The sequence below is a fragment of the Hyaena hyaena genome, unplaced genomic scaffold (genome assembly GCF_003009895.1).
Source record: "Hyaena hyaena isolate Hyena2069 unplaced genomic scaffold, ASM300989v1 scaffold_207, whole genome shotgun sequence".
NCBI classification, from domain to species: Eukaryota; Metazoa; Chordata; class Mammalia; order Carnivora; family Hyaenidae; genus Hyaena; species Hyaena hyaena.
Window position 1 is genome coordinate 6,604 of NW_024080836.1, and position 14,472 is coordinate 21,075.

The 14,472-nt window shown below is 39.0% G+C and overlaps 1 protein-coding gene across 1 annotated transcript in view; it reads left to right on the forward strand.

Annotated features, from left to right (window-relative positions):
* The first annotated feature begins 4,042 nt into the window (after positions 1 to 4,042).
* The window catches only part of TTC21B (tetratricopeptide repeat domain 21B), a 78,321-nt gene continuing 67,891 nt past the window's right edge, over positions 4,043 to 14,472 (forward strand). The window contains exons 1-4 of the mRNA XM_039242020.1: positions 4,043 to 4,149; positions 8,503 to 8,632; positions 8,723 to 8,833; positions 12,289 to 12,455. Of these exons, the coding sequence (XP_039097951.1) occupies positions 4,120 to 4,149; positions 8,503 to 8,632; positions 8,723 to 8,833; positions 12,289 to 12,455 (438 nt within the window). The 5' untranslated portion in view covers positions 4,043 to 4,119. The remainder of the gene's footprint in view (positions 4,150 to 8,502; positions 8,633 to 8,722; positions 8,834 to 12,288; positions 12,456 to 14,472) is intronic.

Genomic DNA, 14,472 nt, shown 5'->3' on the forward strand with positions numbered 1-14,472 from the left:
GGAAGGGGCAGAGAGAAAGGGAGACACGGAATCCAAATCTGGCTCCAGGCTCTGAGCTGTCAGTATAGAGCCCAAAATGGAACTCGTAGTCATAAGCTGTGAGATTATGACCTGAGCCGAAGTCAGACACTTAACCAACTGAGCCACTCAGGCGCCCCTCACTATTTTTTTAATGGGCTTGAAATTTAGTCTGAAAATTCATATGTGTGTACAAAAACTTTTTATTTTTCTTCTTTTAAATCTAATAAAATCCAATGCTTAGCATCAGTCTCATTGGATTGCCAGGAAATTATTTCTCACTCAATATTAATATTCTTCTCTCCCAGGACTTAACCAGAATCTAAGAGGCTCATATGGTATTCAGAAAATGGGAGGAATTTCTTTTCTTTTCTTTTTTAATGTTTGTTTATTTATTTATTTTTGAGAGAGAGAGAGACAGCATGAGCAGGGGAGGGTCAGAGAGAGAGGGAGACACAGAATCTGAAGATAGGCTCCAGGCTCTGAGCTGTCAACACAATGCCCCACACAGGGCTTGAACCCATGAACTGTGAGATCATGACCTGAGCCAAAGCCGGATGCTCAACTGGCTGAGCCACCCAGGCACCCTGAGAAAATGGGAGAAATTTCTTGACCCTCTGATCCATGACAGCTTCTGATGACATTCTTGTTGTTGAAGCTACAGTGGATCCCTGAGGTCAGTATTACAGAATCAGCTCTACTGGGCACACCATGTAACCATTTATCTAAGGTCTCAGCTCCCTCTGGGTGCACTGCCACAGATCGGGGTGGATGCCTAAAATTACAGGACTCTATTGAATTTTTTCCCTGTCTCTGTCTCTGGAAAGTGCTTCTTCCTTTCTTGCCTCGGGGGCAATTTTCTGGACCCTTCCACCCACCAAGAAACCCAGTTCTTTTATAAAAGATCTTTTACTTTACAACAATTCTGAAAGCCTTCTAAAGTGCTATAAAAAAGAATTTCCTGAGACAATGAAATTGCTCTCTATATGCGCTGCCCATACACAGGCTACTGAGCATTTGAAATGTGTCTTGTGCAACTGATGAATTTAATTTTTATTTTAACTAATCATAATGCAAATTTAACAGCCTCATGTGCCTAGTGGCTACTTTATTAGACAGTACAGTTCTAGAGACTTTCATTTCCACTCTGCTATGAAATACCAACGGCCTAGTCATCTACGGACATCAAAGAGAATGGAAAATACGGAGAGCGATATAAATTAGCATCTCAAAAAAAGTTCTCTGGTGATGAGTATAGGAGTGTTCATTACATCATTCAACTTTTTACATGTTTGAAAATTGTCAAAATAAAAACTTGGGGAAAAATACACTGCCACAAATGAAAGCTCAGTTATAAACGGTTTAGTGAGCAGGGATCCTGAGGTGTGAACTCCAGCTTTTTAATTCAGCTAACTCAGATAAGAAGTAGGGCTGAAGAGGAAGACCCTGTGAATGAGAAACCAGGAGTTGGATGTGAAGAGAAAATCTGGATACTTTGGGGTGAGAAAAAAAAAAAATCTCAGCTGTAAGCTGTGGCTCCAGGCAGCACTCTGAATGGGAAAGGCCTTCTTCCTAAGAGAGACAGAGTCAGGTGCCTTCTGGATTGAAGGGAAAGCCATGTGCCTCAGGGTAGGTGACACTCTTACAAGCTTCTGGCCTAATTTCTTGTAGATAAAGAAGTCAAACTGGAGGAATAAGAGGTATTTAGGGCAAGCACATTGGGATGACAAGCTGGGGGCAGCAATTCAGTGGAGCAGAAGTACCACACAGTGTCTATTAATACAGATGCTGAAACGGATGCACAGGGAAGAGAGAAACTGATGGGAAAGTCAGGGAAAGAAAGGTCTGTGGGGAAAATTACATTAGACATACTCAGAGACAATCACATTAGAGCAGAACATCCTTTTTGACCTCATAGGTACTGGGCCTGAAGCCACAGTTCCCTCATTTATTTTTGCAGACTCAACATTTTACATTAGCATGTATTGCCTCTCAGGAATGTTGGTGACTACTTGGAAACAAACACTGCCATAAACAAAGTTATCAGGAATCAGGCACCTAGAAAGCTAAGGTCTTTTTTTGATTTTTCTCAACCATAGGATAAAAATTATAACAGACCTCTGGTTATCTCACATCCAGAAAAAATAGAGTGTCTAGGAGGACAGCAGTGTGGATCTGATATTAGGTAAGATTTTTTAGATATGAACTTGGACTCAAGTGAGTAAATTCTAGGCTGAGGGGATAGTTATCACTATTTTTTGTTCTTATTTTATCAACCAGATACAGATTCTTGAAAGGAATAGAAAGAAAAACAAATAGCATCTCGTGAAGATGTTCTGTATATGGTGGTTGTAAACATTTAAATAATTCCTTAGTTCTATTTCAAAATACCAGACTCTTCTGAAAAAATATTTTTCTGTATTTTCTCTCTCCTACTTTTGCATAGATGAAATGTCAAAATACAATCAAGAAAACAAGAATTTTACCATCATAGGCATTCATTAATAAATGAATGAAATGGCTAAATAATACATTTTTAGAAATTAGATCACTTCTTCAACTTTCTCCATTGTGTTATTAAGTAAAAGAGATGTAAAAGTCAGATGTCTAATAATTATCTTCTCCCTAACTTAAATGAATCAAACTGTAGAATTTTAAATGGCTGAGTTTTGACAATCACATCTTTATGTTCTCATTATAGACTTTGATGTGGACCATGGCGGGTGGTATTTTCTGCTGCACACCAAGTGCATATTATGCTACATGCTTTGGAAATCAGACCAGCAGTTACAAGTTGTCCGTCCTCACAACCGTTTAGCTTGACTATGAATGTTAGAAACAAAAAAATAATAATAATCCTCATGAAACCAATATGCACCTTATTGAGTGCAGCACTCTTTAAAAGGAAACCAATGAAAGATATTATGCAGCCTTGAAATCTTGGAAACTAGCCACTTTTTCCCTTTTAGATTGTCATTACCTAACCTAGCATAGAAAAAAAGCAAACATTCATTGCCTCCTCAACACATTTAAAATCTGATTAGGGCAATTTCCAAGCATATCAACTAAAGTAAAATAATTAACAATGGGATGAAAACTTGAAATCCATGTAAAAATATTCTACAAAGAACTTTTAAACCTCAAATCTTTACCACTATTTTTAAAGTATCTTTAAGCAGAAATAGGAAATCTCTTAATCCGTTTATATTTCAATTTAATTCTGTAACCTAAAGAAATCGATGAGCAGCTGGCAGAGTTGGCTGATGGGTACAAACATTTAAAAATGCATGAGAATTAATTTTTTTAAAAAATAAGCTGTATACACAATGTGGGGCTTGAGCTCAGGACCCCGAGACCAAGAATCACAGCCAGGTGCCCCATACATAGGAATTAATGTTGTCAGGTTAAAATCAGCAGTATCATTAACGTAAAGTACTTTTTAAAAGTTCCTATCATTATCAGAGCCAGTTAAAAAAAAAAAAGGATTAATTCGCATTCTAACAACAAGTGAGATTGCACCCAGGTCTGCAAAGGTGAACTTTCTGTTAAGAACCGTGATTTTTCTGCGCCACCTTGCGGCGATACTACAATTACTACAAGTAAAAGTTAAAGGTTTTTCTTTGCGTTGGTCCGGCCTTCAAAGAGCCGCATTGCGGGAACCGGCCTCTACACAAACGTGCAGAAAATGGTGTTTTTCTTTGTAGCCAGTGATGGGAAACAGACTGCGCTTTTTCTTACTTCCTCCCCCATTTCCTGTATTCCGTCTTTCCAAATCCAGCGTCCTCCTAGGGCCGTTCTCCAGTCCGGGCCTTTCGCCATTCGCTCCCCCCGCACCCCCGGTGCCGCCCCCTTCCCCATCCACAGCCCACCCTCCAGGTCTTCGCAGCACCTCCTCCCCGCGGCACCTCCTCCTCGCAAATCCCTGCGTTGAGAGCCCGCCCCCTGCTGCCGGCAGCCAATGGCAGCGCGGCCCCGCCCCGCCCCTCCCACCGCGTCCAGGGGCGCTGGTGGGGTTTGGGCCTGGGCTGCGGGACTCCGAGCCCCTGGCTCCTCCGCGGGGCTTCGGCGGGTGAGGGTACTGGAGACTCGCGGCCCCTCCGGATGAGAGCCATGGATTCGCAAGGGCTGAAGGTGAGCGGGCGGGGCCTGGACGCCTGCTGCCTCCGCGGGCGGCGTGGGGCCGGGGCGGCGGGGGGGAGCGTGGGGAGGAGCGGGTTTAGCCGCGGAGTCCTTCTGCTGTGCCTTTGCTGCCCGGGTCCGGCAGGCGCCCCAGCCCGGCAGCGCTGGCCTGTAGCTGTATCACCTGGGCCACCTCCGTGGGCCCTGCTTTGGAATCTTGAGGTCCGGGGCAGCCAGGCTGCTAACGAATTGCCGTTAGTGTGCTTGTCCCACCCTGTTTGGGGTGTTTACTTTTACTTTGTGTCCCATTTGTTCGGGAAGCTTGGTCACCGAGTAACACCTACTGCGCCTCCCAGTGCGATTTTTTAAGGACTTAATAAGCAAACTAGCGTCACTAAACCGATTGGACAGAGCAGGAACACGGAAAGATGATATGAAAACAAAGTCCTAGGCTTGAAAATGGAGGACTCTTTATTTTGGGATGATGGTCTTGTCACTGATTCATCTATAAAGCAAATATTTTGTGACTGTCCGCTGAAGAAGTGATCTAAAAACAGGGACATGAGACTTGAGAATTAAGTTTCTTTGCAGGATGATGATCTTCTTCCATTTGTTCACTGAGTTCACTCATTCAGCACATGTTGATGGAGGGCTCACTGTGTGTCCGCTGGAGGCTGGAGATAGTGCTGAGCAGACCCGAGCAGTCCCTGCTTTCACAGATTTTAGTCTAATGCTGGACAAAAACCTTAAATTAATTCAACAAATATTTTTTGAGTGTCCCCTATGTTTCTGGCAATATTGTAAGCCCTGACAGTAATAAGTCCTGCAATACTAAAAGTAAGAAAAACTCTCCTAGTCTTAGAGCTTACATTTGAGTAGGGGGAGTCAGACAGGAAGTATTATGTTATAGGGTGAAAAGTGGCTGAAGGACAACTTGGCAGTGACAGAGTTGGTCACTCTCTTGGACAACTTGGGAGTACAGAGGGTCTTTTGCTTTTTTCTTGAGTTACATTATTTTCCGAAGCCTTCCCTCATCTCCTTAATTTTTTTTCATAGCTTTAATTTGTCCTTTGCACTATGAACTAAACGAACTTTTGAATAAAAACACTTTCATGCCTAAGACTGTTCGGTGGCTCTTCATCACTTGGGACAAATCCAAGTCCTTAATATGAGGCCCTGCTAAACCCTACCTTTCTCTCCAACCTCCTCATTCTATAATCTGCATCTTAACATGAGACTCTAAAACAGGGAATGGCAAACTTTCCCTATAAAGGGTCAAATAGTACATACCTTGGGCTTTACAGGCCATAGGGTGCCTGGCATCTAATCTGCCATTGCAGCTTGAAGCAACAATAGGCAATACTTAAACAAATGAGCATGGTTCTGTTTCAATAAAACTTTATTTGTGGACCCTAAAATTTGAACTTCTTAAGAATTTTCACATTATGAATATTTTCTTCTTTTGCTTTGTTTTGCTTCCCCCCCTCAACCGTTTGAAAATGTACAGGCCATTCTTAGTTTGCGGACCGTACCCAAAACAAAACAAAAAAGCAGCAGGCCATAGTTTGTCAATCCCTGCTCTACAGCATAGAATGGATTTCAGTCCTCTCCATCCCCTCCATCACTGTCGACCTCTTAACTCTGTTGTTGTAGTTCCTCTGCCTGGCTAACTCCTCTCCCCTCCTCAAGGATCCTGAAGGGGAAATAAGGAAAGGGTGTATGTGTGGAGGGAGGGAGGAGTTCATGATTCAAGAGAGAGTTCTGAAGTTCATCTGGAGAATCTTTTCCTTGATTTTATTCTTCGGTCATCCCACACCCCAACCTCATTTTTCTACATCCCTAAAGCAAGCTCTTTTCTTGCTTGTATTTACTGCATTGTATTTGTTAGTCTTTAGATTCCAGTCTCAGGTTAAACTTTTAAGCCTTTCTGGGTCAAGAACCGTAGCTTACTCATCTTTATATTAACAGTATTAGCCCAATGCCTGGGACTAGAAGGCAGTCAGTAAACATTTGTTGGTGTGAACAAACCACGGAGAGGTAATAGGTATGAGAGTAGGAAGTAGACTAGAGAAACAGAAGAGCCCACTGACTGGTTAGATTTAAGGAGGCTGGGCAAACTGGAAGGGAGGATGCTATGACTTGATTTCTGGCTTGGGTAGCAAAGGCAAATAGATGAATCTGGTGCTTAGATGAGAGGTCTTGGCTGGACACTACATTTTTTTATTTCATCAATGTAATCAATGTATAGGGCGCAGAGGAACCATGCTCATGCTCAGAGGAACTTATTTTTTTCAGAATAGGAGTTTTACAGTATGATACTGTAATTAATCCTCACAATGGTCTGTAAATGATTAATGCCATTTTACAAATGAGCAAACAGAGGTGCTGTGAGATGTACCAGAAATTTAAAACCAGGTCTTTTCACCTTAAATCCATGTCCTTTTTATGATACCTTCCAGGAAAATTATAGATGCTTAGTGATATTAAATGTTGACTAGAAGTCAAGTAAGCTGATATTAACAGCGTCCTTAGTTGTTGCAAACATCCGCAGTCTTAGGGAAGGGCACTGGAGAAAAAGTGCACTTTACTGAAGACTGCTGTGGGGGTAACTGGGAACTAGAGAGCAGTAACCACAAGGAGGGAAGCAGAGTAAAGTTATAAGGGAATGTTTGCCTAACTGCTCTAGAGAAGCACGTGGACTGTAGCTCTTCAGAAACAACACACTGTAAAAAAAGAGCAGTCTAGGAGCGCCTGGGTGGCTCAGTCAGTTGAGCGTTTGACTTCAGCTCAGGTCATGATCTCACGGTTTGTGGGTTCTAGCCCCATGTGGGGCTCTGTGCTAACAGCTCAGAGCCTGGCGCCTGCTTCAGATTCTGTGTCTCCCTCTCTCTCTGCCCCTCCCTCCCTCATACTCTGTCTCTCTCTCTCAAAAAAATAAAATAAAATAAATAAGTAAATAAATAAATAAAATTTTAAACAGTCTAGACACTCGTATTTCAATCTTGTCAATCACTGCTTTGTCTGTATTTCTCCCTTCTGCTGTATGGACTGTAGAATCAGAGTAGGTGAGTATGGGGTGGTCCAGACTGGTTTATAGAGGTGAATCTGGTCCATCAGAGAAATAATGAATATGGCTTCCTTCTTTGATTAGGTTATCAATTAAATCTTAGATATGATCCTAAGAGAAAGGTGTAAAGCATAGACCCAGTTAATCAGAATTTAGTATCTCCTGATAGTTTTCTGCCAAGTAAATCTAAAAAATATAATTTTGGAAAAAAAAAAGGCTTAAAGGTAGTAATTTCTATTTAAAAAAAGTTTAGGGGCACCTGGGTGGCTCAGTCAGTTAACTGTCTGGCTTCGGCTCAGGTCATGATCTCACAGTTCGTGAGTTTGAGCCCCATGTCAGGCTTTGGACTGACAGCTCAGAGCCTGGAGCCTGTTTTGGATTCTGTGTCTCCCTCTCTCTCTCTGCCCCTTCCCCACTCACACTCTCTCTCTGTCTCTTTCTCAAAAATAAATAAACTATTAAAATTTTTTTTAAAAAGTTTAGATCATTTGTTTTTACTGACAGTTATTTGTTGTAGAACTCAGAAGAAAAGACAGCATTTGACAATGAATTGCTGAATTCAATTTGTCATTACTTTGTAATGCTCTAAAAACAAAATAGTTGAAGCAAAATTTTTTTACAAAGAGTCCTATGGTCTGGCAATGGAAGGCTCTTATTAGTCCTGTTTTTTATCTGTTTTCCCATTTTCTTTTTTTTTATGCTTTATTTTTTTTAAGTTTATTTATTTTGAGAGAGAGACAGAACTTCCCCACAAATGTGCGCGCGCGCACATACACACACACACACACACAGGTGCACTCATAAATGGGGAAGGGCAGAGAGAGAGAGAGAGAAAATCCTAAACTAGTTACCCACTGTCAGCAGTGCAGAGCCCTATGTGGGAGTCAAACTCATGAACCGTGAGATCATGACTCCAGGCCAAATCAACAGTTTGATGCTAAACCAACTGAGCCACCCAGGCATCCCTGTTTTCCCATTTTCTAAAAACTTTAAGAAAATGTGGGCAAAGGAAAGAGGCAAAAGTAGCCTAATTTCAGTGTTGTTAACAAATAATTTAGAAAAAAAAAGATTGAAATTATTAGAAAACATTGAGTCTTTTCACAAATGTTGTGGTCATTGTGTTTTGCATTCCTTACTGTTAAGTGCTAGCCTTTAACAATATTTTCAGGAACTTGGAACGAAAAAAGAACCACACCATCTAATTTTCAATTATTCAGAATTTTAGATTAATATCTGCTTCTTAAAGTATTTCAGAACACCAAAATCTCTTTTAACATTTAGTCCCTGTTTCCTTTTAGACTTTGATTAATTACTATTGTCAGGAGAAGTATTTCCGTCATGTGGTACTTATTGCCAGAGAAGGAGTTAAGAGGTATGGCAGTGACCCAGTCTTCAGGTTTTATCATGCCTATGGTACATTAATGGAAGGTACGTGCTGATTATTAAACAAGTTCTATAAGTTGTAAGTTCTTGTTTTGTACTATGAACACTTTTTCACATTATAATTTTGATTTTCAGGTAAAACTCAAGAAGCTCTTCGGGAATTTGAGGCTATTAAAAATAAACAAGATGTATCACTTTGTTCTCTAATTGCACTGATATATGCCCATAAAATGAGTCCTAATCCAGGTATAGTACTTGAGTACAATACTTAGGACAATATTTTCTACTCAATTCACTTTGATTTTTTTAAATTACCATAGCACTTAGTCTGATAATCTTTATTGTAATTTTCTATAGTTACTATTTTACATATTTGTTTTTATGTTCCTGACAAGGTTATAGATTTATCAAGCACAAGAAATACATGTCTTTTATCACTTTTGTATTCCTTATATCTTAGGACAAAAGTTTCATTAATATATAGGGATCATTTGAAATAATATAAAGTTGAATGTAGGGGCGCCTGGGTGGCTTAGTCGGTTAAGCGTCCGACTTTCGCTTAGGTCATGATCTCGCGGTTCGTGGGTTCGAGCCCCGCGTCAGGCTCTGTGCTGACTGCCAGCTCAGAGCCTGGAGCCTGTTTCAGTCTGTGACTCCCTCTCTCTCTGACCCTCCCCTGCTCATGCTCTCTCTCTCCTAGAAATAAATAAAACATTAAAAAAAAGTTTAAAAAAAAATATATAAAGTTGAATGTATACTAGCAATCATTAAACAAAGGACAGCCCAAAATAGGTTTACAAATGAATTGCAGTCAACTTCATAGCTTGTTATGTGCAAATCTATAGCTACATGCAGTTTCTCTCTACCACTATATCTTAAGCTTCTCAAAGGCCCGAACACATCCCCACGGGGCAGGGAGGGTGCTAGCTCTTAGAAGATATTTAGTAAATTTTTATCCAGTAGTAGATTTGGAAATATAACTAGATTATAGAAAGAACTTTATACATAAGCCAACAATGAAAATTGTGTGAACTGTCAATGTATGGTGGATCTTAATGGCTGAAGCAGAATATCATAATTACAGGTAATAAAGAAGAAATAGTATTGTATTCTTTCATCTATATTCAGTAACAGCTAATGGCATTACTGAATGTTTCTGTACTGAATAGTGTAGATCGTGTTTCAGATAATTAGACAATAACCAGATGTCACAGAATATTTTTTTTTAATATTAGAAAATTTTTTTCCAAAGCAAAAGTACATGTCTCCTTCACCATATAGGTGCTTGCACAGATCAACAAAAATTTACTTAAGACACTAATGTGTTTAACAAGTAAACAAATGTAATGACTAGAGATTACTTTCTATAAGACTCTGTGCAAACTATAGTTAGAGAATACAAAAGAATTGTAAAAAGGGACCCATAATATCAAGTTTAATAGTCTAGTTAAGAAAAGAAAATGTAAAACCTATAAAGGTTAAATTCTAATGAGTTACTATTAAATAAAATTATGAGAACTAAAACAAATGAGTTCATAATTAACTGAAAATGGTAGGTATTATTTATCCATAGAAGAAGGCTGCAGGCGCTTTGTGTAAAATGGAGCCTTAATCTGGTTTTTGAAGGACAAGTAGGATTTGAATATGAAACATATTGTTGTGCAGGATAATTAGATGGACACATATGTGGAAGTGGTTCAGGACTAGGCTCTTGTATGGATCTCCTTTGTGCTCCAGCAGTAGTGTGTTTAGATGGAGCAGAGGACTTGCATAGAGAGATGTAGTCAGTAAATCTAAAAAGAAAGAAAAGAGAGATTAGTACAAGTTTTCATTTAATTGGTTATTCCCAAGAGTGTTTCTTCTGTTGGGAAATGTGCTTTCTAGGAAACTAAAAGGATGGAGGTAGAAGTATTGTTTAAGACACTTGAGTACAGACTTTCTACCATAGATGATTCTGAGTGGGCTTAAGCTCAGGAGGGGCCCAGGTGTCCCTTAGTGTCATAGGAAGGGCTTAGATTATTCATGTCCATTCCTGAGTGCTGACATAAGCCCTGCTTATAAAAGGACTATGGTCCATTAAGAACTTGAGCTGATATCTGGTGAGAGACAGCTTTGTGCAGATGGTGTCACAGCTAACAGGTGCCCTACTTGAGACTTGATGGGCATCTGGGCAGGAAAGTACAAATCCTGCCCCTGTCCTCTGTTTCTACAGAGTTCTGTCTCTGTATCCTGGCTACTTAATGAAAACTTCTATAGACATTCAAGTGGGTGTGTTAGAGGGTCTTCTTGCCGGGGCGGTAGCCTTCCAGAAACAATTTTGTTTCATGAACTCATAAAGTCGTACCTTGGTGGTTCCACATAAGTTTACATTGGTATCATTAAAGATAAAAGGAAGAGTCATAATACCTTTTTTTAGGTAGCCATTTCCAGAAAGTTAAGTAGAATCACGGCCTTCAACTTTGACATTTCTTCTTTCTTATTGTATAGTTGATTCACATTCATATTCAGTTCAGGATTTGGATTGAATTGATATTTGTGTCCTAAGCACACATGTGATAGATTTAATAGTTAGAGTTATTATCACAGGCAGACTATCTGTTGAAGGAAGCTGCCATGCAGTCAGTGTTAAACCATGTAAATAATGGAAATTGTGCTGCCTTTCATTGACCTATGAGAGCAGCCAGGGATGTTTACATATTTTATCTTTTTTTTTTTTTAATTTTTTTTAATGTTTTATTTATTTCTAGGAGAGAGAGAGAGAGAGAGAGAGAGAGAGACAGCGTGAGCAGGGGAGGGTCAGAGAGAGGGAGTCACAGACTCTGAAACAGGCTCCAGGCTCTGAGCTAGCAGTCAGCAAAGAGCCAGACGAGGGGCTCGAACCCAAGAACCACGAGATCATGACCTAAGCGAAAGTCGGACGCTTAACCGACTAAGCCACCCAGGCGCCCCTGTTTACATATTTTAGAATTGGATTAGGGAGTTGGGTAATTTGAGTACTAGTCCTGGATTTGCCCCCAATAATTTCAGAATCATTGCTACTTTTTTCAAGTCCTGTTGTTAAAATAAATTTACATCTTTAGCCTTTATATCTTGAGAGTGACATAAACTATACAACTGTAGTATGCATTACAGTGGTCATTAACCATGTGTGGCTGTTTGAGCTCTGGAATGTATCTAGTTTGAGAACCCAAATTTTAAGTTAATTTTGATTCTAATTACGTTTAAATTTAAAACTGATACCTGATTCAGTTATTAGTAAAGTAATGTTTGAAACAATGAATATATGAATCTGCTGTTTTCATCTATAAATTTTAAGGAATTGAAGTACCAATCAGGTATTTTTGAAGAAAATTTAGCATTATAACCGAGATGTACTTTGTATAAAATACATATCAGATTTTTAAAATGTAATAAGAAAAAAAAAAGTATCTCAATAATTTTCATGTTAGTTGTGTGTTGGAATGATAACTTGGATAAATTAGGTTAAATAAAATATATCAATAAAAGCAGTCTTGTTTCTTTTTACTTTTTTGATGTGGCTACTAGGACATTTTAAATTACACATGTGACTTATATCTTATTTCTGTTAGACAGTGGCACTATAGAGAGAACTATATTCTGTGCTCTGTTAATCATCTGACCTATTATGAACACTTGATCTCGAATTTAATTTTTACTTAATGTCTTTTTTCCCCTCCTAGATAAAGAAGCTATTCTGGAATCAGATGCCAAAGTGAAGGAGCAGCGTAAAGGAGCTGGGCCGAACGCTTTGTACCACGCAGGCTTATTTTTATGGCATATTGGTCGTCATGATAAGGCGAGAGAATATATTGACAGAATGATCAAAATGTCCAATGGCAATAAAGAGGTAGCTGGTCTTATTTTGAAATATTACAATAGAGGAAGCTTATATATTCAGTAGTAGTCTTTGTTCTACTCTATTCTCAATTTATAAATAACAGCTTTATTTTAATATTTTATTATGTAAAATTGTGGTTGTCTAAGGTTGTTTATTTTTAGGCTGTTAATTAACTCTTGAAAAGATCCCTCCCTGGCTCTTTCCCTCCCTCCCTCCCTTCCTCCCTTCCTTCCTTCCTTCCTTCCATCCTCTCTTGCTCTCCATATTGAACTGCTCTAGATATGAGACATCGTTGTTTGCACTGTTAATAATACAAAGATCAGGAATATGTAAGCTTTATTTACATGGGATGGGTCATTCTAGTAGTGTCATAGAGCACATACCAAGCTAATACTGTGAGAACGTTTAAATGGTATGAGAGATGTGCTATTTAAAGTATTCAGGAAAATAGCAATTAAGAGTTCTTGCTTACTTTATGCTAGGCACTATTTTAATTACTTAAGGAGAGATTGCATCTAGTTGACCTTCTTGAAGAAAGTAGCATTTGAGGTAAAACCTGAAATTTGGATACAACTTCCACATGCAAAGATGATGGAAAAGGGAAGCAAATACTCCCAAAGTGGAGAAATAAATGGAAACAAGAAAAACAGGAGGTTTTTGTTGGTTCTGTGTACAGTAAGAAGCTCACTTTTGACGGAAACACTGGGCGTATAGATAAAGACGGTGGAAGAAAAGCTTAGAGAGGTAGGTTTGGACAAATTGAAGGGCCTTGACAGCTAGCTACAAGTATTTCTATGTAGTTGAATAGGCATGGAGAGGTCATTGAGGTTTTTAATTTTGGCAGTGGTATTATTAGAATGCAAATTAGGAAGACTGTTTTAAATATGGTTTATAGGATGAACTGACCTAAGGAGAAACTAGAATGCTGCCGCAAAATGGTAGTGCATACTTTCTAGCAGAAGGTTTTGAGGGCCTACACTAAAATATTGTACCATATATGACTACTGTAATGCATACTACAGTTTATAGTTTATGTCATTCTCAAGACGTAAAGGCTGAATATGCAAATTTTTTAACAATGGGACTTGAAAAAATTAGCAATGACTCTAAAATTATTAGGGGCAAGATTTTGAGGTGTCACATATCAAGGATGTCTCTGTGAGGTCTTAAGTCTGGAGAGTTCAGATCACAGTTAACAGGAACAGAGAAGGTAACCTTGGAGAGGATACTGTATTTGGTTCCAGACATCCTGTGTTTCCATCTCTGGTGGAACAGTGTGATGGAGATGGTAGATGAGCTCTTAGGAAAAGAAAAGTTTAGAAAGAGGTATTGGACTAGAAATAAAGGTTGAGAATCATCCACACAGAAATAATAGTCGAGATGATTCAAATACAGACATTGATCCGGGAAGTAGAAATAGCATTTAGTATTCATATCAGTCTTTCCAGGTGAAATACAGGGAAGTAAATATAATCTTAAAGGTTTATAAGTTTATGAATTAACCTAGAAAATATGTTTTAAAGATTTTTTTTTTCAGTAATCTCTACACCCAATGTGTGGCTCGAATTCACAAACCCAAGATCAAGAGTCGCATGCTTTTCCAACTGAGCCAGCCAGATGCCCCTAGAAATTTTCTGATAGAAAAACAGATTTTACAGTTTTTTATTTGATATTGAAAAGAAAAGTAACCTGTAGCCATCTTCTTTCTAATTCTATAAACCTTGTAACCGTTGGCTCACTAACAATCCTGGAAGTAAGCATCAGTGACTCCTTCAGCCTTTAATTTCTGAGGCCTTTTATCCTTTCATTGGAAATTCACTGGACTAGTCACAAGGATTAAGATAGTTGCCAGGTTATCTTAACTTATAATATGTATAAGGCAAGATACTTCTGTTTTTCCATCTTAGTTCACTCGGTCTGTTCACCAAAAAAAAGAGGTAGCAAACTCTTGTTGATATATTGAATTACATGTTTAACAATTTTTGATAATAATTTACTAGCAAAGTCCCAGATAAGACTACTGGTT